The following is a 23,793-nucleotide window of genomic DNA, read 5'->3' as shown; positions in this document are numbered from 1 at the left end:
CTGTGCTTAATACATTGTTTGTGGATAGTTTTTATTGCGCGCTAACAGGTGGCTCTACTTCTTACAGTCAACGTAAAACGTATAAATACGTTTCCCGCATACAATGTGTTAATATGTTCCCCTCCTATACTCTGTAATATCTCTCTTCTCTATTTCACAGAAACTCCTCTGAGAATATCAGTGACCTCCTATTATTCAAATTCAAAGATTATTTGTCAGTTCTATTTCCTTTTGACCTTTCGATTACATTTATTGCTATCAATCTTTGTTCTTAACACTTTCTAACACTGACTTTTCAGATACTATGATTTCTCAGTTTTCTCACTTTTTCTGACCATTTGTCTTCATAACTAACCTATTTGGGGAGGGCCTAATATTCAGTCTTTTTAAAAATTTATATATTTTTGTTTCAGAGAGGAAGGGAGAGAGAGAGAGAGAGAGAAACATCAATGATAAGAGAGCATCACTGGCCTCCTGCACGCCCCACACTGGGGATCAAGCTCACAACCCGGGCATATGCCCTGAATGGGTTCATATGTCCACGCTCAACCACTGAGCCATGCCAGCCAGGCAATATTCAGTCTTTATTCAACAATTTTTCCTCTCTTCATATGTTCTCTTAAAGAAGTACATCCATTCTTAAGTTTCCAATGACCAGGTCTGTGTAGACCAGCGGTTCTCAACCTGTGGGTCGTGACCCCATTGGCGATCAATCGACCCTTTCACAGGGGTCGCCTAAGACCATCCTGCTTATCAGATATTTACATTACAATTCATAACAGTAGCAACATTACAGTTATGAAGTAGCAACAAAAATAATTTTATGGTTGGGTCACAACATGAGGAACTGTATTTAAAGGGCCAGAAGGTTAAGAACCACTGGTGTAGACAATTCCTAAATAATCATTTTAACCTTAGTTCTATCAATAGCCTCTTCTTTTAAATGCTTTTAAAATTTTTCTTAAGTTGTCTTCAATACTTTATCCAAAAGCCTCCATAATTTACTGATCTTCCCAGTGTAAGCCACGATTTTTCCTAAGTTCCTGACTGCCATCCTCACTATTTCTCATATCTCTGAATATTTCTCAATTCCTTAAACTTTCTTCTAATAGTTAATTAAAACCACAGATTCCTCTTCTACCTTTTCTCTCACATGTGCATCTTCTTGCTCTTTTTTTTTGCTAAATTACAAAGGGTATTACATATGTGTCCTTCCTCCCCCCCCACCCTTGACAATCCCCTGCCCTCCCTTACCTCCCAGTGTCTTATGTCCATTAGTTATGCTTATATGCATGCATACAAGTCCTTCGGTTGATCTCTTACTCCCCTCCCTCCTGCCCCCCAACCCTCTCTGGCCTTCCCACTGCAGTTTGACAATCAGTTTGAGGCAGCTCTGCCTCTGTATCTATTATTGTTCAAAAGTTTGTAATGGTCTCTATTATCCATGAATGAGTGAGATCATGTGGTATTTTTCCTTCATTGACTGGCTTATTTCACTTAGCATAATGCTCTCCAGTTCCATCCATGCTGTTGCAAATGGTAAGAGTTCCTTCTTTTTTACAGCAGCACAGTATTCCATCGTGTAGATGTACCACTGTTTTCTAATCCATTCATCTACTGATGGGCACTTAGGCTGTTTCCAGATCTTAGCTATGGTGAATTGTGCTGCTATGAACATATGGGCGCACATATCCTTTCTGATTGGTGTTTCTGGTTTCTTGGGATATATTCCTAGAAGTGGGATCACAGGGTCAAATGGGAGTTCCATTTCCAGCTTTTTAAGAAAACTCCATACTGTCCTCCATAGTGGCTGCACCAGTCTGCATTCCCACCAGCAGTGCACAAGTGTTCCTTTTTCTCCACATCCTCTCCAGCACTTGTCGTTTGTTGATTTGCTGATAATAGCCATTCTGACAGGTGTGAGATGGTACCTCATTGTTGTTTTGATTTGCATCTCTCGGATGATTAGTGACTTTGAGCATGTTTTCATATGTCTCTTGGCTTTCTGAATGTCCTCTTTTGAAAGGTGTCTATTTAGATCCTTTGCCCATTTTTTGATTGGATTGTTTATCTTCCTTTTGTTAAGTTGTATGAGTTCCCTATAAATGTTGGAGATTAAACCTATATCCAAGATTATAAGGTATCTCAATGCAACTCTTTTTTTCCCTTTATTTTTATTGTGGTTAAATATATATAACATAAAATTGACCATTTTAACCATTTTCAAGTGTACAGTTCTATGGCACTAAGAATATTCATGATGTTGTGCAACCATCACTACCATCAATCTCCAGAATTTTTTTATCTTTTCAAATTGAAACTCTGTATTATTAAACAATAATACCCTATCTCTTTTTCCTTTTAAAAACTCCTTCTAGTTCTATTATAATTCTCCCAAAATTTTGCCTTTCCCCTTTATAAACATCTAATATTGTTCTTTATTATTTACCAGATGAAAAGCAATAGTTATTCTTTGAATGCAGTAGTTGCTTAAAAATGTTGCTGATGGCAGTATACTAATGCTGCTACTTTAAGAGTCATTTAGTCAGACATACTTCTATAAAACAACAATTCTGGGTTATGATATTTTTAAAAATCTGTGGCCTAAGTTTCAATACTAGAAATAAAAAGTTCCAAAGTTCCAATAATACTATGATTCTATTACAGTTCCTGCAATTTGCAGAAAAATACTTCAACTGAGTACACTGTACTTCCAATTAACTAAAAAATATACTTCCAAATAAGAAATAACAGACCCTGGTTAATCTAAATAATTAATTTCATCATATTTTAGAATTATAAACTATTGTTAAATGCTTACTGTTTTTAAAGTAAAAAATTTCAACCCTACTATTTATCTCTGTTTTTATGAAATAGTTCCATTTCATAAATTTGTCCAATGGTGATTCAATTGTCTGTTTTTCCTTTTTCTATATTTTTAATAGTGTTATTCCTATAAAATAGAGACCATTTATATCAAATCATTTTGTACCCCATGTAGTTAAGATTCTACATGATAGTGATGTAAAAAATACCTACAAAAGGAAAAAACATAAACTCATCTGGTTAATTCAAGTAAGCCTCAAACAAAACATAGCATTCACATTAGATGAATGTTCTTTCATTGAAAGGATGAAGGAATATAAGAAAACATGAAGAGAGAATAAAAAAAAGAAAGACAGAAAGAAAAAAGTGTTCCAGTGGTTTATTCATTGCTTCTAATTCCTTATTGAGTCAATTTAGGACAGAATGTAAGTGTAGCTTATCAAATGCTCTGAGGGTGCATAAGGAAAATTATGACTGCTAAAGCAATCAGAGACCAAACTAAATATGGTTAGATAAGCTATTGTGAGCAATTAATTAAATTGCACTCAATGCAAACATGGAGTCCTTTTAATAAGTTTTTCCTTCTGGCTAATAATGTTTCTGAACACTAGATGGCACTAAACTAAAGGTTTAAATGCAAGTAAAAATCTATAATACCATCAACACTAAAAAAATATTAAAAAAGAGAAAGTAAAAACACAAAGTTGACTTTTTTTAATATAGGTAGAAAAAGCAGATATAACTGCTTTGCATAAAATTCATATATCAATTTTTGATAGATCTCTTACCTGGGAAGAGGTCTGTACATCTCATAAATATCTCCCAATAGATTAGTCCAAGAGCATACATGTCTACTTGTTTCAAAGCTGATTCACAGTCCCTCAGGTTCACAGCTCCTTCTAGAACTTCTGGTGCCATATATCGGATTGTACCAACCTGAAAAATTAGAGCAACAATTTTCAGAATGAGAATGAAGGACACACATTAGACAGAAATTATACATCAATTTCATATCAACAAGATGTTAATAAGTTATTGTACCCTAACTATGTTACTGAAACTGTTCATACCTGATTTTTTTAATCTATAAAATGCCCTTGAATAATTAAACTGTGGTCAATACATCCTATTGCACAGAATCAATAAAAAATAATGAGCTAGATCTTCCATTGCATATCAATATAAAAAACAACACCTTTAAGACACAGTGAGAAAAATGCAAAACAATATGTATACCACTTAATGTTTTTAAAAAGTCACAAAAATATAAATGTATGTATAGACCTATATATGTAAATGCAGAGAAAAAGGCCACAGAAGGATATGCTCCACATTGTAATAGTGATTTATCAGAAGGTGACTAGGTCCTGTCTCACCTTGATAATTTTACTCCTACTTCAAAAATCAGTTCCTACAAATTTCTTCCTAATGCTTATAAAAAATGAACTTGAATGGCAGTGACTTCCATAATAAACTGATGAACTCTATGCAGTGTCTTTGGTATTTCTTAATTTTGTAATTCCTAAAATGCTATAATTGGTGGAATCCTATATAATAAAAGGCTAATATGCAAATAGAACGAATGGCGGAACAACTGAACAACCAGTAGCTATGACGTGCACTGACCACCAGAGGATGTGCGCGGAACATGGCGGGCGTCGGTCATGGCAGGATGGTAGAGCAGGTGAGCAGGGGCGCCAGACCAAGGCGGGGCACTGGTCGCTGCCATCAGGGCGAGCCTCTGGTTGTTACTAAAAATTCTTTGCTCCCGTGCACCATGGTCCCGCCCAGCACTTGCACCTACTGCTGGAGCCAGCCCCACTCGGTGCCAATTGCTGGGTGCCGTCAACGGGTGAGAGCAGCGGCTGCTGGCCCAGATCACCCCTTAGGGCTTCTACACCTCCCCCTGCTCCTGAGGGGAGATCAGGGCCGGCAGCCACCTCTCCTGCCTGCTGCCGGCAACGGCCCCACTCGCACACAGTGCCGGAACCGCCACTCACACCCACTGCCAGTGCCAGCCCCGCTTGCACCCGCTGCCGGTGCCCAATGCTGGTCCCAATCGCTCGGCGCCATCAGTGGGTGTGAGTGGCGGCTGATGGCCCTGACCACCCCTGAGAGCTTCTCCACCTCCCCTGCTCCTGAGGGGCGATCAAGGCAGCAGCTGCCGCTCGCAGCCGCTGACAGCTCCGGCCCTGCTCACACTGCTAATGGCGCTGGCCCCAATCGCTCTGTGCCTTCAGTGGGTGCAAGCAGGGCCAATGCTGTCAGCACATGAGTGCAGCGGCAGTGGGAGTGGGGCTGCCGGCAAAAAGGGGACCAGGGGCCACAGTGGGAGGTGCCAGGCAGGGGTGTGGAGGATGGGCCGAGACCCGCCCCTGTGCCTACCACAGCCTCACTGCCCACAGTGCCTTTCAAGGTGCACGAATTCGTGCACTGGGCCCCTAGTATAAGGATAATTATCACGAGTAGTTATCAAGGTAGTGGATTCTTAAATGCAATTCATAATGTCTTCAAAGTATGTCTGTATGATTCTTCTTGTATACACGCACCTCACTTATGGCTGCATTATCTTCTTCTCCTGGGCGTACCAGTCTATTTCCAGTCAGCCTCATGGACAACCCAAAGTCACTAATAACACAAGTTCCATCATTTTTCACCAGGACATTTCTGCTGTTTAAATCTCGATGGGAAATTGCAGGTTTATAATGATCTGTTTGGATAATTTCAAATATTCATTAATGCTTAAATAGCACTACTGGACATGAAATGAGTATGCAAGTAACAGGGACTACAACATAACTATAAAAGGTAGTGGTGTGTTTTTTTTTTCTACCTATTTATTTCCTAATAACAAAAAAGAACACAAGAAATCAAAATTTTAACTCAAAATCATTATTATTTTAAGTTACATTTTACAACATAACTCCTGTTGTATGTATAATTAATGAAGTTTTAAACTTCAACTGTAAGTAATAGCCAACATGCTGTTGCTTCTAATTTTAATACATACTTGGTTTTTTTTTTCCTCTTCATTTTAGGGCAGTGATTTTTCAACCTTTTTCATCTTATGCACACATATCCTGTGGCACACCAAAAAATATGTATTTTTGCCAATCTGACTCCAAAAAAAGGTATAATTTTTATTCATGCACACTGGATGGCTATTGTGTTGTGTTGGCTGTTATATTTGAAGATACTGAGTTCTCAGGGGGGAAAGGGGGATGAAATTACCTCTTAAATGTTTTGAAACAGTATAGTATAGTTGGACTATTTTTAAAATAATAGGTAAAATCTTAAGTTCACACAGCTACCATACTTTCTTGCAATAGCATATACATATATATTCATTTTTTTAAAAAGGTAAACTAGTGAAAATATTAAGTAATGTTTAAGACTAAGATATGCACTTAAATAAAACTCTTACTTGATGGCAATCCTTCTTTTCAGCCAATGTTTGACTTGAAACCTTGCTGAATTAGGCAAGCCTTGACAAGAGGGATTAGGAAGATACTTTTAAGTTCTGTGCTAAGCCAGCTTATTAAAGGAGCTATAACAATATTTAAGAGTAAGAATAAGGAAACACAGTCCAGATGGTTAATGTGCTAAAGCACTAAAGTGAGTGAGTGCATCAAGTTGCTACACAGGTAATAACATTGGTCAATTCTGTATTCAGGAAAAGCAAGATGTCAAGATAAATGAATTGCTAAATTATTCAGGAGAAATTATTTATATATGAAGCAGCAGCTAGAAAAGATGACCCATGCTATTATACATTGGAAGAAGATCTAAGAAATTGTTACATTAAGAATTCTCTTCACTACAGAGGTCAGAGACACTGAAAAAACAATGTTCTGGGCTGTATTATGACAGGAAAATGCTGTAAAGGGATGAAAGCTTGAGAAAGCACAAAGACAGATTTTCACAGCAAAGCTAATTTAGAGCTGCCTATGATATGAGGTGTATTTTGTAACAAAGTCAGAAAACAAATGTATTTTTTTTATTTTAAAATATTTTTTTATTGATTTCAGAGAGAAAGGGAGAAGGAAAGACAGACAGAAACATCAGTGATGAGAGAGAATCATTGATCAGCTGCCTCCTACATGCTCCACACTGGGGATTGAGCCTACAACCTGGGCATGTGCCCTGACCAGGAATCAAACTATGACCTCCTGGTTCATAGGTCTATGGTCAACCACTGAGCCATGCCAGCCAGGCAGCAACTGTATTAAAAGAACATTTTTTAAAGTATACCTATACGAGTATCTTTGCAGGGACAGTGTTCAGAGCTTTAATCAAATTCTTAATGGTATCCATGACCCCTCTAGAGTCCTGAAATTCTTTTTCTCATTCTTTCTATTAGATTTAAAATACAGTTCTGATGTCAGATCTTTCAAATGGCTGGGTAATAAATCTGCTATATAAAATATACTTTTACTTTGAAGATATGAATAAAGTTTCCCTTTAATTTTGACTCCACATGAGTATCATTCCTCTTCTAGTCACTGTCTTACCTCCTCGTGGTAATTCTGTATGAAGATAAGCCAGTCCTCTAGTCACAGAATGAGCCAGACGGCAAGAGCTTACCCAATCACTTGTATGGAGACTAAGATACTTGCATAGAGATCCCTATTTAGAAGACAAAATAAAATAAAAAAGAGAAAAAAACTGCAATTAATTTACTTGATTAGAAGATAAGTTATAAGTCTTATAAAGGACTTGCATAGGTTAGGATTCCATGGATATCTAATAAATTATGGCATTTCAGGATCTCGAAGGAGTAAGACATTTCCTTGGGTAGAGAGAAAGGAAAAAAAAGAATTTAAACATGATCAATATTGATTTTTCCAATATTTAAAATTATGAAGTTATTTCATTTTAAATACTTCTTTAATTTCAAATTAAGATAGAAAATGAGTCTTTTAGACTCTTTCTTTACACTATACCTCTTATCAGTACAAATACAAATTATATCGTTATGTTTTACAAATAGGGAATAGATTTTTGTAAATATGTATATGCCAGTGCTACTCAAAGTGCTCGTCCACAAGGTATTAATTATCAACCAGCCTGGGATATGGAGTTTGCACCAGAATGAATGTCAATCAAAGCACTGCTTCCTTCATCAAGAAAGTCTTGTGGAAGGGTGCGAGGGTCGGGGGAGGGAAGGGATGGAGAGATAAAGGGGTACTAAACAGTTAACTAGTGACAGTTAATTCACATTCTGTGTGAGATCCCTTTCTCATTGCAGACCCTTAAACTAGTTTGCAAACCAGCGATGTTCTACTGAATATCTGATTAACTACTTTTATAAATCTCAGTTTATTTGAATGAAGAACTTACATTGGGATAGTACTCCATCACAAGCAAATACTCCATGCGTCCATCGGCAGTGACTCTTTCATCTCCAACTATAAAGCGAGCAATGTTGTCATGTTCCATCAAAGGCACTCTGTAAATGTTCTTTTCATTGATAAAATTTTGACGGTTTGCGAAGGAAAACATTTTTACAGCAACTGGACGCTCATCTAAGGAACCTTTATATACTGCTCCATATCGACCCCGGCCAATCAGCTGCAAATTTGTTTTGAAGCAAGCAAGGTATTAATTCAAATCACAATGGAAAAATCAAATTTACTAAATAAAGTGTACATCCATAAGTGTGCCACAGTTCTCTATTGCTTAAAGGTTAAATTATGCCACTGACAAGGAACTAATCAAGTCCACATTTTATATGGCTCAGGAAGCAACTACTAGACCCAGCCTTCCCAAAGACAGCAACAATAAACTCTGAAAAAAAAATGTAAAAGGAAACTAAAAGTGCTGGAGAATGAAGAAAAGGAATTAGATAGTGAGGGGAGTCAACACTTAGAAGAAAGGAATGGCATGAGTTACCGGTTACCCCCTTTTATAGCTTTTAGCCTGAGGGCAGGCTGCAGTCAGCTCTGTGCATTGGAGCTAAAAACAGAACAGAAAATCTATAATCTTTCTGGCCCCAGGAACCAGAGGACAGAATTTGGGGTAATCACAGCTGCTGGAAAGTGAAGGGAAATTTTCAGAAAGGAGAATCAGAGAAGGGGAAATGGAGTGAATGCATGGGACAAATTCCTGCTAGAGACAAAGTAACTGAACTGAGATTTGAGCTTCCGTCTAAGAGTTTGCAGTGTGTCCAACCAAGATAACTGCCTACTAAAACAACTGCCTACTAAAACAAACATTGAAAGTAAACACACTTCAGAAGAATCTAAAGAACATAGGGTCTGCATCATATTCATATTCACAATACCCACGATATAAAATTAAAAGTTACTTAATACACATACAACCAGCAAAATGCAACCTGTTCTCCTCATTTTTTGGCTTCTGGGGATTTCTCTCACTTTTTTTTTGGACCCCACGGCTGCCCCCAGGCTGTGCCCAGGCGGGGGCCGGGCAGGTGTCCCGTACACCTCACTTTTATCATCAATTTAAGGATATTTGTTATATTTCACTCACTGTTTCTAAGTTAAAATTTAACAAACAGACTGTTTTTTAGAAAGATTTATCAATACCTGGTTAAATCAGCAATGTTTGGGAGTGTCTCTTTTACTCAATCCAGGATAAAATCCTATGGTTTTTAATAAGTTGTTTTTTTTTTCAATGTAGTAAATTGTACACTTAATTATAATACATTTACTAGCCACATTTATTTTGTGAATTGACAGTTCATTTCTTTTGTCCATTTTTTTAAATGAATTATTTCTTCATATGACTTATACTAGTTCTGTAGCAATTTTTTGTTTCTGTGTTGAAATACTTTTTTTGTATCTGGCTTTTAACTTTGTTATATTTTACTCCCAAATGTAAGGTTCTTAAAAAGTTTTACATTATCAAATCTACCATGTCTACTATTTAACAGTCTCTGTAGTTTGAGGATCAGATTTATATATCTATTATATTACCGTCTCTGGTTTGGGGATCATAGTTTATTTATTTATCCTAATAAAGAATAAAACATTCGTAATGATAAAACTTTTAACAAAGTCCAGCCAGTATGGCTCAGTGGTTGAGCACCAACCTATGAACCAGGTCACAGTTCAATTCTTGGCCAGGGCATATGCCCAGGTTTCAGGTTTGATCCCCAGTGAGGGGTAGTGCAGGAGGCAGACGATCAATGATTCTCTCTCATCATTAATGTTTCTATCTCTCTATCCCTCTCCCTTCCTCTCTGAAATTAAAAGAAAAAAAATTAACTTTTAACATAACTTCTGAGAAATTGCCAAATAAAAATTAAGTTCTATGGATTATATAATAGTCCTATGGGCCTATAAAAATATATAATATATTTACAGACAAGGAATATTTACTTGAATCTAATATGGATTCCTTGCCTGGCACATACTTCTCAGAATTTCACATCCTTATTCCCAAACTCTGTTGAAATCTGTACTCAAAGGTCAATTCCTTACTAAATATACTTTATTTAATAACCCCTTTTCCATAACTTTCTAACCTTCTTGTCCATTTTATTTTTCTCCATAGCACTTACTATTACTTGAAATAATATACATTGGTTTACCTGTTTATAGACTCTCTCCCACTACAATGTAAGTCTCAAGAGGGTTATCTATATTGTTCAGCTATATTCTCAGTGCCTAGAATAGTCTTGGCACTAAACTGATATTCAATAAATGCTTATTGAATAAATAAACAAATGATTCAGTGAGTGAATAAAGTCACTGTCTCAGATATGGGAGCAGAAGAATGGTCCATAATCTAAGAGCAATCTTACCTCCAACAGTTTCAGATTATCTAGGTCAAGAGAAGGCTCTGATGCTGCTGCCTCCATCATGTTCATACTGTGCAGACCTTGTTTACGGTCTCCTATAGGAATAGGCAGAAGTAGTTACTGTGTGCTTCTCTTAAAGTGAAGATTTTACTATACTTTTTATTATATTACCATTAAAAAGAAGAGCTACAGAAGCGTAGGCAGCAAGGCTTATACCTAATGTCAATGGGTGTAAAACTATTTAGTAAACTAAGAATTATCTATAAATTAAGATGAGTGATGAATAACATGAAATCTGAATTCTGGGAGATGATTCCAGTAACAGACCTAGTTTAAAACCTTCAAAAATACTGCCAAGACATTAAAGGTAGTTTTATTAGTTATTCAAATAAATGAATGAGTGCTGATTTCCTAAAAGTTCATAGAACCTAAAGTTTATTAGAAACAACTGAACATTTGATGATACTGAGAAATTACTGTTACTTTTTAAAATTTGGAAATGGTATTGTGGTTATATATATTTTAAGTCCTTCTATTTCAGCAATAATACTAAAGTATTTATACATAAATGGCATGTGATTTTTTAAAAATAATCCAGTGGCACAGAAAGGTGTAGTGAGTGGGGCTATAGATGGATGATGTATAGATGTGATAATTGTTGAAATTGCGTGATAAGTATTTTGTATATGTTTGAAACTTTTCATAAACACTAAAGGAAAAAGGATTGTTAAGAGAGAAAAATGGGAGCTACTGTACCACACAATGTTTTTTAGCATAAAGATTTTAAAAAGGAGAAAATAAGTATCAACTAAATGGCATGTTTAATAAACAACAGAATAAGAAGTTATATTTTTACCTGTCAGCATCCTGTATCCGAAGCATAAGGCAACTATCAAAACAGCTAATACAGAGACTGATGCTAAAGCAATGATTATTGTTTCATCTCGGTTAAATGAATGAGGTGGACCTAAAAGAAAACAAATTTTAAAATATAGTTATCATTAAAGAAGATGTACATATTTACAATAGAATATTACTTGGTCATTAAAAAAAAAAAAGAATGAAATCTTGCCATTTGTGATAGGTGGGTGGACCTAGAGGGTATTATGCTAAGGGAAATAAGTCAGACAAAGACAAATACCATGTTATTTCATTTATAAGTGGAATCTAAAAAACAAAATAAACAAAACAGAAATAAACTCAAATACTGAGAAAAAAATGATGGTTGCCAGATGGAAGAGGGGTTTGAGAGGGATGATTAAAATAGTGAAGGAGCCCTAGCCAATTTGGCTCAGTGGAGAGAGCATTGGGCCCATGGACTGAAGGGACCCGGGTTTGATTCCGGTCAAGGGCATGTACCTTGGTTGCAGGCTGGATCCCGGGCCCTGGTCAGGGCATGCGGAAAGCAACCAATCGATATGTCTCACATCAGTGTTTCTCTCTGTCTCTCCCCCTCCCTTCCACTCTCTCTAAAAATCACTGGGAAAACATTCTCAGGTGAGGATTAACAAAACAAAACAATAATATGGTAAAGGAAATAAGTAAAAATTGGCAGTTACAAAATAGTCACAGTGATTTAAAATATAGCGTAAGAGATATAGTTAATAATATTATAATAGCTAAGTATGGTATCATGTAGGTAGTTGACTTATTGGGGGATCACTTCATAAATTATATAAATGTCTAACTACTATGCTGTACACCTGAAACTAATATAATAGTGAATGTCAAATGTAATTTAAAATTTTTTAATGTAAAAATATAGTTATGGTTTTTTTAGTATTTTGTTAAATAGTGACAGAAAGACTGTATCACTATATAGTTGAATCTGCAATGTTTTTGCATCAAAGGAAATAAAAAATTAATAAATTTTAATAACTGAAAAATATATATTTCATCAGATTATTTTATAAGATTATATACATTTAGGACACTGAAATACCTGTTAGTTACATTCCTAATTCTTAAAATACTAGAGGCCCAATGCACGAAATTCATGCAAGAGTAGGCCTTCCTTCCCCCGGCTGCCAGCACCAGCTTCCCTCTGGCACCCAGGATCTGGGCTTCCCTCGCAGCCTTGGCTTTGTCCAAAAGGTCTTCTGGAAGCACATCTGGTCTAATTAGCATATTATGCTTTTATTACTATAGATTAACTACATCATGGAACAGCACAGACAGAAGAGTATATTTAACAGAATAGTCTTTGGAATCACATTTGGTGTCTTTTTCTAATAAGATTTTAGAGAGAGGAAGGGAGAGGTACAGAGAGACAGAAACATCAATGTGAGAGAGAAACATTGATTGGTTGCCTCCTGAGCACCCCCTACTGGGGATTGAACCCACAACCTGAGCATAGGTCCTGTTCAGGAATCAAACCAGTGACCTTCGGCTCATGGGGAGATGCTCAACCAACTGAGCCACTCCGGCTGGACTCACATTTGGTTTTAAATCTTGACTCTACACCACTCTTTCAGTGACCTTTAGCAAGTTATTTGACTTTTCTGATATTCAATTCTCACATTTGTAAAAATAATAATCTCTACCTCACAAATCTTCTATGTGGCTTAGATGGAAATCTGAGTACTCGGTATAGTGTTGAGAATGTATTATCTATGCAATAATAGTAGTTATGTTTACCAATATTAATATTATGATTAAGAGAGTGTGGCTTTGCTGGTAGTTAAACCTGAACTGGACTTAAAACTCAGTTCTTCACCCTCTCCGGTTTGGCTTAGTGGATAGAGTGTCGGCCTGCGGACTGAGGGGTCCTGGGTTTGATTCTGATCAAGGGCACATGCCCAGGTTGCAGGCTCAATCCCCAGTGGGAGGTTGGGGGGTGTGCAGGAGGCAGCCTATCAATGATTCTCTCTCATCACTGATGTTTCTATCTTTCTCTCCCTTCCCCTCCCTCTCTGAAATCAATTATCTTAAAAACAAACAAACAAAAAAAATTCAGTTCTTCACTTATTGTATGACCTTCAGAAAATTTCTTCACCTGTCTGAGCCTAAGTTTATTCACTTGCAGAAAGGGAACATACATATCTAAACCACAGGGCTATTATGAGCAGGTACACCATTTTATGTGTTAGTTCCTTCCATCAATCAGATCATGCCCAGAGAAACACCCTTTAGGATGGGTGTCCACCAACTGGAGTATGTCCAGAAGACATGAAGGTATGAGAACACTGAAATGTGATGGGCAGAGAAAAATGAAAGTGTCTGGTATACAAAAAGAGAAAATTTAAGAGCATACGATAGCCGTCTTCATGTGGAAAAATACATTTGTAGCTAGAAAGAATAACATGATCCAATTAGTGAGTGTTCCAAGGACAGCACACAGAAAATACTGTTTTTGATCCATGGTTGGTTGAATCTGCAGATGTAAAATCTAGGAATATGGAAGGTCAACTGTGTAACCACAGACCTATCTCAAAGTCGACCTATCCTGTTTCTAACAAGATACTGAATTGCTTTGCCCAGACAGCAGACCAAAACCACAAAGCATACAGCAGAAGCATAGGAGAAAATTTTGACCTCCAGTTGCACCTGGAACCCTACCCTCCACCCCCGTCCTTCCCCCCACTCCCATAAATGTTTCTAGAGAATGACAACAACTGGATTTTTAAAAACAATTAAATTTCTTAATGACAGCAACTAAGTAGCATTTTTATCATAACATCAATTCTGTCCATTCACTATACTTTTCCTGAGTTTTCCTACATGCAACTAGATGTCTTTAATGTTTTTCTTCTATGCTGTTCCTATAACTTCACTATTAAAACATATTAAACTACTTTTTTTTCTTCCCCACCACTGCCTGCCCCCCTATTAAACTATTTTTTAAAAGTTGGTTATGCTAGGTGACTTTAAGGTCCTTCTAATCCCAAAATTCTGTATAACTCTTTTAATGTTTCTTGAACCTCAGTATTCTCTTTACTTTTATTCCCAAATTTACAAAGAAAATGCAACATAACTTTTACATAAAATATTCATTAACCCAAAATCTGAAGTAGGAAATGTTAATTCATATACAGGGAGGATGAAAAAGTGTTAAGTAGATCTTTAAACTATTTAAAAAAAAAACACACATGCTAGTGGTTAAATGTTTCAAATGGAAAACTTTCCAGGACATGTCACATGGTCTAAAAATATGAGACCCCTGAAAAACTGCCAGAAAAAAATATTTCAATGTATATTCATATATGTGTGCAATAAAAGAGGCCTTGAACCAGAAAACTCTTTATTTTTGTTCCTTTTTTAAATTCTTTCTTTTTTGCATATATGCTATATATATGCTATATCTGAAATTGTTTTGTTCCCCTAGCTCTAATAAACCCTCTTCTTCCTCCCTATTAGCTCTCTCAGTTAAATACTCAGCCAAATGTAAACATTGCTATGTATGCCTGCGTGCAATGGCTCAGATTATACAAGCAAGCGCTTCCTGAACGCAGAACAGACAGGGAACTGCTGTCTGCCTCATTGGAGCCTAGGATGTTTCTGTTTACAAACCCTGGAGCCAGGCAGGGGCCACTACTGGAGTCAGTGCTGTTTGCTTCCTTGCTACACTCAGCCTTTGTCTGGGTCTGTGTGAAAGAAAGAACAACATCGTTGCATGTGCAGCAAGCAACAAAAGAATGTTTAACTGATGGTTATTTGGCTCCTAAATCTTTTACAACTCTGCATGAAAAAGCAAATTAGGAATCTGTTCTTGTTTTTAATTTTTTAAGCAATGTACTTTTCATAAAAGCAGAGGAAAAACATTAAAATCAAAACAATTAATGTGATTACAATTAAATTAATTCCTTAGCAAAATAACTTAGATTGCCAAATACTGTGTCTGTGATAATGATATATTACACAGTTCAATGTTTTGAACAAATATTTCTATAAGAAATAAACAATTTTATTTTAATTACTATTTTTAGAATGGCAAATATACAGCAATCATGATCACAGTAATGTTTATGTTTAATGTCCTAAAAACAAATTAATAGGAGGCATATTTCTTTTTTTTCAAGTTGGTATTTAATACTATTTAAGACTTAAAGTTAACTTGCCTCAATCATTATGAATAGACTTTGTTTGTTAGAAACAAATAACAACAATAAACAAAAACAGTCCATAATCTGCTAAGTCCAGACATTTTATGGCTGAATTATAAAATGGAAAACTAAAGGAGAGAGAGAGAAACAGTTGAATTAAACAACAACAAAAAGTTTAAAAAGACAACAGGAAAGACATTCAATGCCTAGCTTTCTTATTAACTTCTAGCTTAGTAAGGTTTATAATTTTAATTTCTTTAAAATAGGTGTTTTGTGATTAAAAGAGATTGATTTTCAGCACTGTGTTTCTTTTATTCAAGAACGGATTAAAACTAACAAAGTTAATTATATTTCATCAGAATAAAGTCATTAAATAAGTGTAAAAATAGCATTTAAGTAAATAGATTAAGAATTTTTAGTAAAGCCCTAACCAGTTTGGCTCAGTAGATAGAGCGTCGGCCTGCGGACTCAAGGGTCCCAGGTTTGATTCTGGTCAAGGGCATGTACCTCGGTTGCGGGCACATACCCAGTGGGGAGTGTGCAGGAGGCAGCTGATCGATGTTTCTCTCTCATCGATGTTTTTGACTCTCTCTATCCCACTCCCTTCCTCTCTGTAAAAAAAATCAATAAAAAAAAAAAATATATATATAAAGAATTTTTAGTAAAAACAAAAAATAGAAGATTAATCTGCAGCCTATGCTACATTTTTTTTAAATCCATTATAATTAGAAAAGATAGAAATCTAATCACTGCACTATTCGTTATTAAAATCAAATAAAAATCCTTAGAATACAGAATCAAACCAAAGAATTGAATCATTCAGAGATCCCTAGTCAAATTTCCTAACTGGTCTATATAAAAATGATACTTAAAAAGTATCATACAAAAAACCATTATTCTCAGAAAATGACCATGAAATAATTTGACTATAAAAAATGGAAGTTATATTTTCTAGTTATTTGCTGACTAGACCAAAAAATATGTTTGGCACTGTACAGATAACTACCTCCCCCATTTGATGTTCTTTAAATTATGATAACAACTTGCACTCACTTTGATAAGGAAAGCATGTCTACATGTAGAAAAAAATTAGTTTTTTTTCTAGTTTTTCCCATATTGTTCCTTCTTTCAAAGCATTTTTAAATTATAAAACATAAGCCATACACATAAAAGTGTTTATAATGCAAATGTACAGTTTAATAAATTATTATGAAGTAAATAAACACTCACATAGCTACCAGCTGGGCCAAGAAATAGAACATCCATAATCCCCAAAACCACCTTCCCACCTACCTGCTCCTTCTTGGTCATAACAGCTTTCCTCCTCTCCAGAGATAGCCAGACTTGTGTTAATCATTTTCTCACTTTTCTTAATAATATTACATTCTCTGTGTGCTTAAGTTTGCCTATTTCTGAATTCTATGAAAATGGAATTTCTGTGCCTTGCTTTTTGTTTAATAATGCTTTGAAGAGTTAACCATGCTGTTGTGTGCATATAAAATTCAATCAGGGTTTCTTTTCTATGTAACAAATGCAGTTATTTTTCCTTGTAATGAATCTAGAATTTATAATGCTAATTAAATAATCACTACAGCTAATCCCTATTAAGCATCATAGAAACACTCCATAAATGAATATATTTAGATTGTTCTATTTAGTACTTTTAAAGTATCCAATTTTGTTGGTAAGAGAAAAATATTAAACAAAGCAGACAAATGAAAAGACTGCATATCCTCTTGCTGTTTCTAATTTTGGGGCAGCAGAGGCAGTAGCTAGGAGCCAAGAAAGCCAGAGTTAATAAAAGATACACTCTTGGATAGGGACTGAGCAGAAATAAAAGCTTTTTTAAAGTTTGCTTTATGCCACTCTACTTTTAGAAAATGTTTACATTAATACCTGTTTTCATTAGCCAAAAGAAATCTGAAGAGGATTTTCACTTTTATGAAAAAGGCAGTAAGTGAATATAGAGTCCAGCGTTTGTTGTGCAGTGAGCCGTTACAGAGGCAGCGCAGACCTGAGCAGAGAGTGGCACTGCCAACCTCCTTCCTCGGGAACTACACTCAGCAGCTCAGCATCAACTGCCATAGCTCTGAACCATGTCTGTGAACATCTGTGCTTTACCTTGATTTATTTTGTGCATCTGTTAGCAACAAGATGTGTCCTAAGGTAATTGCTTCTTTGCTTTACACCAGTTCAGCCTACAAAATATTTCATAGGAACACTATACTTTCAGATAGCAGAGGAAACCTTTATCTGAAACCATTGGAATCCTTGAAATTCATCTCTTCCATAGTTCCCAGGTTATTCTGTTATCCCCTGCCCTCATCTGACAATTCTTTAAAAGGGACCTTCTAAACATACACATCTGGTGTTCCATGAAAGGACAATAAAAGGGATAGTGTTTTCATCAGATCACCACTGATGATTCTAACCCAGACTGTCCATAAATAAATCCTCAGTTCCTACAAATCCCACTCCGTATGTAGTAAGAGTAGAGAGTTAAAGTGAGAGAAAACCTAGGGCAGTGGTGAGACAAACGGAGTTTAGAATTATTACTGCTGGGACTGTATCATTCTCCAACATAGGCACTGCTTTTTCCCATCCCATTAGCTCTTCTTTAACCTAAGCTCTCCCTTTTTAACTTAACTTTCTATTTTATGTTCCCTTCTTTGTCCCTGTATATATTCCTGTCTGAAAACCTGTCCTAGAGGCACCCACGTGTCCTGCTTAAAAGCAATGAAGCAATTCCAGGAAGTTTTATTTTCAGTCCAACTCTTTCATGGTTTTCAAACAAAAAACCTTAGTTACAATCTTTGTGAGGTAAAGGTGAGATAAAAGCAATTCAAGTTAAAAAAAAAATATTTTACATCAAATAGCAACACAAACCACATTAATCTTTTTAAATGAGTGATTGTTCAATAGCTCCAATACTTTGATAGATCCAACACTTTCAAAAATCATCAACTAAAAACACTGACCTAACAAAAAAGAAAAATTACTGCCCTAGTCGATGTGACTCAGTGGATAGAGTGTCAGCCCACACACCGATGGGTCGAGGGTTCGATTCCCTGTCAAGGGCACTTACCTAGGTTGCAGATTCTATCCCCAGCAAGTCAGAAGCAACCAATCGATGTCTCTCTCTCACACTGATGTTTTTTCTCTCTCTCACTCTTCCTTTCTCCCTTCCACTCTCTTTTTTGAGGAAATAGGAGCAAAGCAGGTAGGTATGGGGCGGAATTGATATTCAAGAGCGCAGAGCTAACTAAACTTCAGAATGAAAACTGTCTGGCCAACACTACATAACACGTGTAAATAGAATCTTGCTACTACTGCATTAAAGAATATCTTTAAAGGATACATGCTCTTCTTTATTTCTCTTGTACATTCTCCTCTAATATTTTTAACAACTATAAAAAGAAACATTTTATTTTGCCTCTTGCTAAAATGCTTCATAAAGTACTAAGCAAAGTCTTTTTTTAGCTATACTTAGCCATTTTCTATCTATTCAATCACTTTAAAGCAATCACAGAAGCAGTAAAAACTGAAAAATCATTCTATATTCACAATAGCTACAAACCTATCTGTGGCCTTATGCCAATATCAGCTTCTTTGTAGGCTTTCTTTTCAGCTTGGTGTGAGATGAAGACATTTGCTGCCAGACACTGGAATTAGAATTTCTAATCTTAACAGCACAGCATAAATTAGAATGTGATTTCTTAAACCCAATTCTAGATGCAATTCAATCTTTTCTCATCAACGTAATGAATAATTTTCTTTTAAAAATAAATTTCTTAAACCCAGTTCTAGATGCAATTCAATCTTTTCTCATCAACTTAATGAATAATTTTCTTTTAAAATAAAAGTATATTTTTATACTACGGTCATCCAAAAACCTTTAATACTAAATGCAATGAACTGGGTTTATTTAGTTTGTCTTTTATAAAAGACAAATTTTTTGCCAGCTTTTCTAACTTGGTTATTTTGTTTACTTTATAGTTAGGGAGGTTAATTATACCAACTCCAGAAATCTTATCAAGAATTCTTACAAAATAAGTGTCCAAATCTTGCAATATTATACACTTCTTTCTACTCTGGAAAGTTACAAACACATTAGGATGAATTAAGCAAGTAAAAGAATACTGTAGATATAAATTCATTTATTTAAACTAAAGGCTGACTTTCTTTTTAAACAGAGTAGGTACTGCAAAGTCTCTCATGGTTGGAAGAGACTTAGAATAATATAGTTTACTTCCCTTTTTTTAAAAAAAAATGTTTTTATTGATTTCAGAGAAAGGAAGGAAAAGGAAAAGATAGAAACATCAATAATGAGAGAGAATCATCAATGGGCTGCCTCTTGCACACCCCTTATTTGGGGTCAAGCCTGCAACCCAGTCATGTGCCCTGACTGGGAATTGAACCGTGACCTCCTGGTTCATGGGTCCATACTCAACCACTGATCCACACTGGCAGGGAACAGTTCACTTTCCTAAAGTGTCAAGATTTCTGGTTTTAGGTAGTATGTGGACATGTATCAGTAAAAGTTTTCTCTCTTTTGTCCACTTACTGAGGTAGAAAATCTCAACCTGGTAACAGTAGATCTCTATAACTCTCAAACATTTGCTATTCTCCCTTTTAACAGAGAACGGGAGCTTTAAGTATCACACAATTTGGCAAGCAACAATATCTGGCTAGTTAATAAGAGGGTTTTGTTTTCATCTTACTAATTTTTAAATAAATACTTTTTAAAGTTACCCTCTATTTATGATATTGGCTTTACATTTACAGTATGATGATGTTTCCCTTTAAAATATATGCTTTTTAATGAGATGATCAAACAAAAATATTAAATAATGTGTAATGTAAATATAGAAAACATTTGTAATGTGAAAAAATCATAAAGTGGTCCTTGAATTTTAGGAAATGTAATCAAGTATTTTCAAAATATCCTTTTTCTCCCCCTCCCAAATGAATTAACAAACAAATATAAACAGGTCCCCTGTTTAAGTGAAGTGGTTATATAACAACTGCGTATACAGAGTAATGGCTAAAACCAATAGAAAGTAATGGCTAATATACTCTGGAGGCAAAACATCTAGATTTTAATTTTGGCTCTACCACTTATTAACTGTATGACTTGGTAAATTATGTATCTGTGCCTTAGTGTTCTCAACGTAAAATAAGAACATAAGAGTAACCATCTCATATGCTTCTGTAAGGGTTAAGTAGAAAGGTTTAAGGCATATAGAAGAACATTATAAGCACACAATGAGTACTAAAAATGTTACTTAGTATTGATTTCACTATATATTAAATGCCTGAATTCCCTTTATGTTTACTTTAAAAAGCCTGCTCATTCTAATAATTATAATCCTGATAAAGTGAGTTAAAATTTCACTACTAGATTTATCCCATCTGGAATAATATTTCCTAAGAATCTTACATTTTCTTGAAGTATTTTATGAAGCAAGACCCATTAAATAAATATCTAACACCAGTATCTTAAGGCCAAGGGGAAAGAGAACTAAGAACAGCGTTTGTTGATGGGGAAAGGAAGAACAGTGCCTGAAAAGGTTACCTGGTTACAAAGAGGAATGGTTTTCTAAGAAAAAATAAAGGCCTCAGAAAATAAGATCTCAAAAGAAGAAAAGTACCGCCCTAACCGCTTTGGCTCAGTGGATAGAGCGTCAGCCTGCGGATTCAAGGGTTCCAGGTTCGATTCCAGTCAAGGGCATGTACCTTGGCTGCGGGCACATTCCCAGTAGGGGGCGTGAAGGAGGCAGCTGACCGATGTTTCTAACTATCTATCCCTCTCCCTTCCTCTCTGTAAAAAATCAATAAAATATATTTTTTTTAAAAAAGAAGAAAAGTACCTAATCTCCTTTAATTCCAAAATTACGTGTAGATTCAAGTCTACTTCTAACTATATTCTAAATAGGCACAGAACTACTAGCAAGTATTTTTTAAAGTTGCTAGTATAAGAGGAAATCTTTGAAAAAATAATAATGGAGGTATTAAGACCTAGAATATGAGTTATCAATCCATAAATCTCCTCACTTATAGTCAGTTTTGTCTTGGGAGAATTATCTGATAATGTGGTTTCTGGCTGAATACATGCTATAAGGACTCTGATGGAAACCTCAGACCTGAACCTCAGATCAGCGAAACAACTGGCATCTATTTCTAAATATCAGAAGTTCTTTTTCCATTATTTCCCTTTTTATTTTAAAGGGTAATAATTCTTCTAAATGGAGGAAAACAACATGTATAGTCTACTTCAGATGCTGAGATCAGAGGAAAAAGCTTTTTTTGAGAACAGATAGCTAGTTGCCAGAAGTCATTGGTGATTTATGGTTCAAATAGAACCTTAATTTTTATGGCACATAACAATGCTCACATACCTTTTTCCAACTTTAATAATTAATTATTTAATTATGTTTAAACAAACATTTCATTCATGTCTCTACAAAAAACATCAGACTTCCCATTTTGTTAAATTTTTTAGGAAACAACAGCCAGAATAAATAGTCTAAGGAGATTTCATTTATTTGTGCCCTAATTACCTCCAAAAAAACTATGTAAGGCAGTTCTTAAGACTGCACAAAATCTGTAATTAAAAAAAAAATTTAGAACTGGATGGAAGTGGAGTAACCTTGCTTCAATCCCCTAATTCTACATCAAAGTATCCTTGAATGATTTTAATGTGAAATTCTGTGGCTCAACAAAATACATTTACTTATGGTCATGTGGTTAGTCTGTCAGGTTTTTCCTGACAATCCCCCCTCATTATTCTTAAAGATCCACTGCTAAAAAAGAAAAGAAGATCCACTGCTACCATATGCTTTGGTTTGTATCACTTACGTATCTCATGATCTTCACCTGCAACTGTGGGTGGGAAAGAAACACACAAAACAACATTTTTCTGAGGGAAGAGAGCTATATCTTGTTATTCTCAGCCATCCATACATTCCTTCATTGCTACTGGGTCTGACCCTACTGAATGTGCAAGTTCTAGCGGTGAGAAGGCAAGTAAATGTGATGGTGGATATTGTGTAAATGCATACTTAATGAGAACAATATAATTCCACTAATGCAATGAATGGCTTGAAGTCAGCAAGTAAACTGTTCATCTGAAAACAATGTAGAGACATAAGAAGATTAACAGAGAACATTAGGTATCCTCTGTTGTTCCCTAGAGCAGTAGTTTTCAACCTTTTCCATCTCATGGCACACATAAACTAATAACTAAAATTCTGCAGCTCCCCAGAAAAGACATTTTTGCCAACTTGACAAAAAAATATAGGTATAATTTTGATTCATTCACACTGGACAGCTATTGTTGTGTTGGCTATTGTCATTTTTTTTTATTTGACAATCTAAGGGAAAAGAGATCAGTGTCCCTGAATAAACAGTCAGGTGTTGCATGTTTTAAAAATTATTGTGCACAAGGGTTCCCTTTTCTCTATATCCTAACCAACACTTGTTGTTTGTTAATTTACTGCTGATAGCCATTCTGATAGGTGTGAGGTGATATCTCATTGTGGTTTTAATTTGCATTTCTCTGATGATTAGTGACGTGAGTATCTTTTCTTATGTCTATTGGCCATCTGTATATCCTCTTTGGAGAAGTGTGTATTCGGGTCTTTTGCCCATTTTTAAAATTGGATTGTTTGTTTTTTTTGGTGTTGAGTTTCATAAGTTCTTTATAAATTTTGGATACTAAACCCTTATCAGATGTATCACTGGTGAATATGTTCTCTAAAGAGTTTTTGCACAACAAAGGAAACTATCAACAAAATGAAAGACAACCCACTGAATGGGAGAACATATTAAACTATTACTTAAAATGTAGCTCCTGTCATCCCTATCAATAGAAACTATCAGTATCAACAGAAACAGGCAAGGAAGGGATGAAATGACTAAATTTCAGACTATTTTAAATCATTTATTTCAAAGCTAGTTAGCTTCATTCTTGAAAAATAACAGTACAAATGGGCAATAAATATAAGAAAATTTAAAATAGAAAACAAACAAAAAATATGTGAACCTCACTAATAAAAACAAAGCAAATCATTTTTCAAAATGATCACAGCAAAGTTTTATTTTCATAATACTAGTGCTGATAAAAATAAATGAAATATGCACTCTTGTATACCACTGATG

The 23,793-nt window shown here is 35.4% G+C and overlaps 1 protein-coding gene across 2 annotated transcripts in view; it reads right to left on the bottom strand.

The window, feature by feature from the left end:
* BMPR2 (bone morphogenetic protein receptor type 2) overlaps window positions 1-23,793 on the bottom strand; it is a 120,440-nt gene that overhangs the window by 24,780 nt on the left and 71,867 nt on the right. For both annotated transcript variants that reach the window (XM_070421876.1, XM_070421875.1), the window contains exons 4-9: window positions 11,448-11,558; window positions 10,595-10,686; window positions 8,167-8,397; window positions 7,338-7,452; window positions 5,376-5,536; window positions 3,615-3,762 (exon numbers count right to left, since the gene is read on the bottom strand). In XM_070421876.1, the coding sequence (XP_070277977.1) occupies window positions 3,615-3,762; window positions 5,376-5,536; window positions 7,338-7,452; window positions 8,167-8,397; window positions 10,595-10,686; window positions 11,448-11,558 (858 nt within the window). The remainder of the gene's footprint in view (window positions 1-3,614; window positions 3,763-5,375; window positions 5,537-7,337; window positions 7,453-8,166; window positions 8,398-10,594; window positions 10,687-11,447; window positions 11,559-23,793) is intronic.

Source organism: Myotis yumanensis, unplaced genomic scaffold (genome assembly GCF_028538775.1).
Source record: "Myotis yumanensis isolate MYYU_CA2020_CCGP unplaced genomic scaffold, mMyoYum1.0.hap1 SCAF_8, whole genome shotgun sequence".
NCBI classification, from domain to species: domain Eukaryota; kingdom Metazoa; phylum Chordata; class Mammalia; order Chiroptera; family Vespertilionidae; genus Myotis; species Myotis yumanensis.
This window is presented reverse-complemented; position numbering and strand designations above follow the sequence as displayed.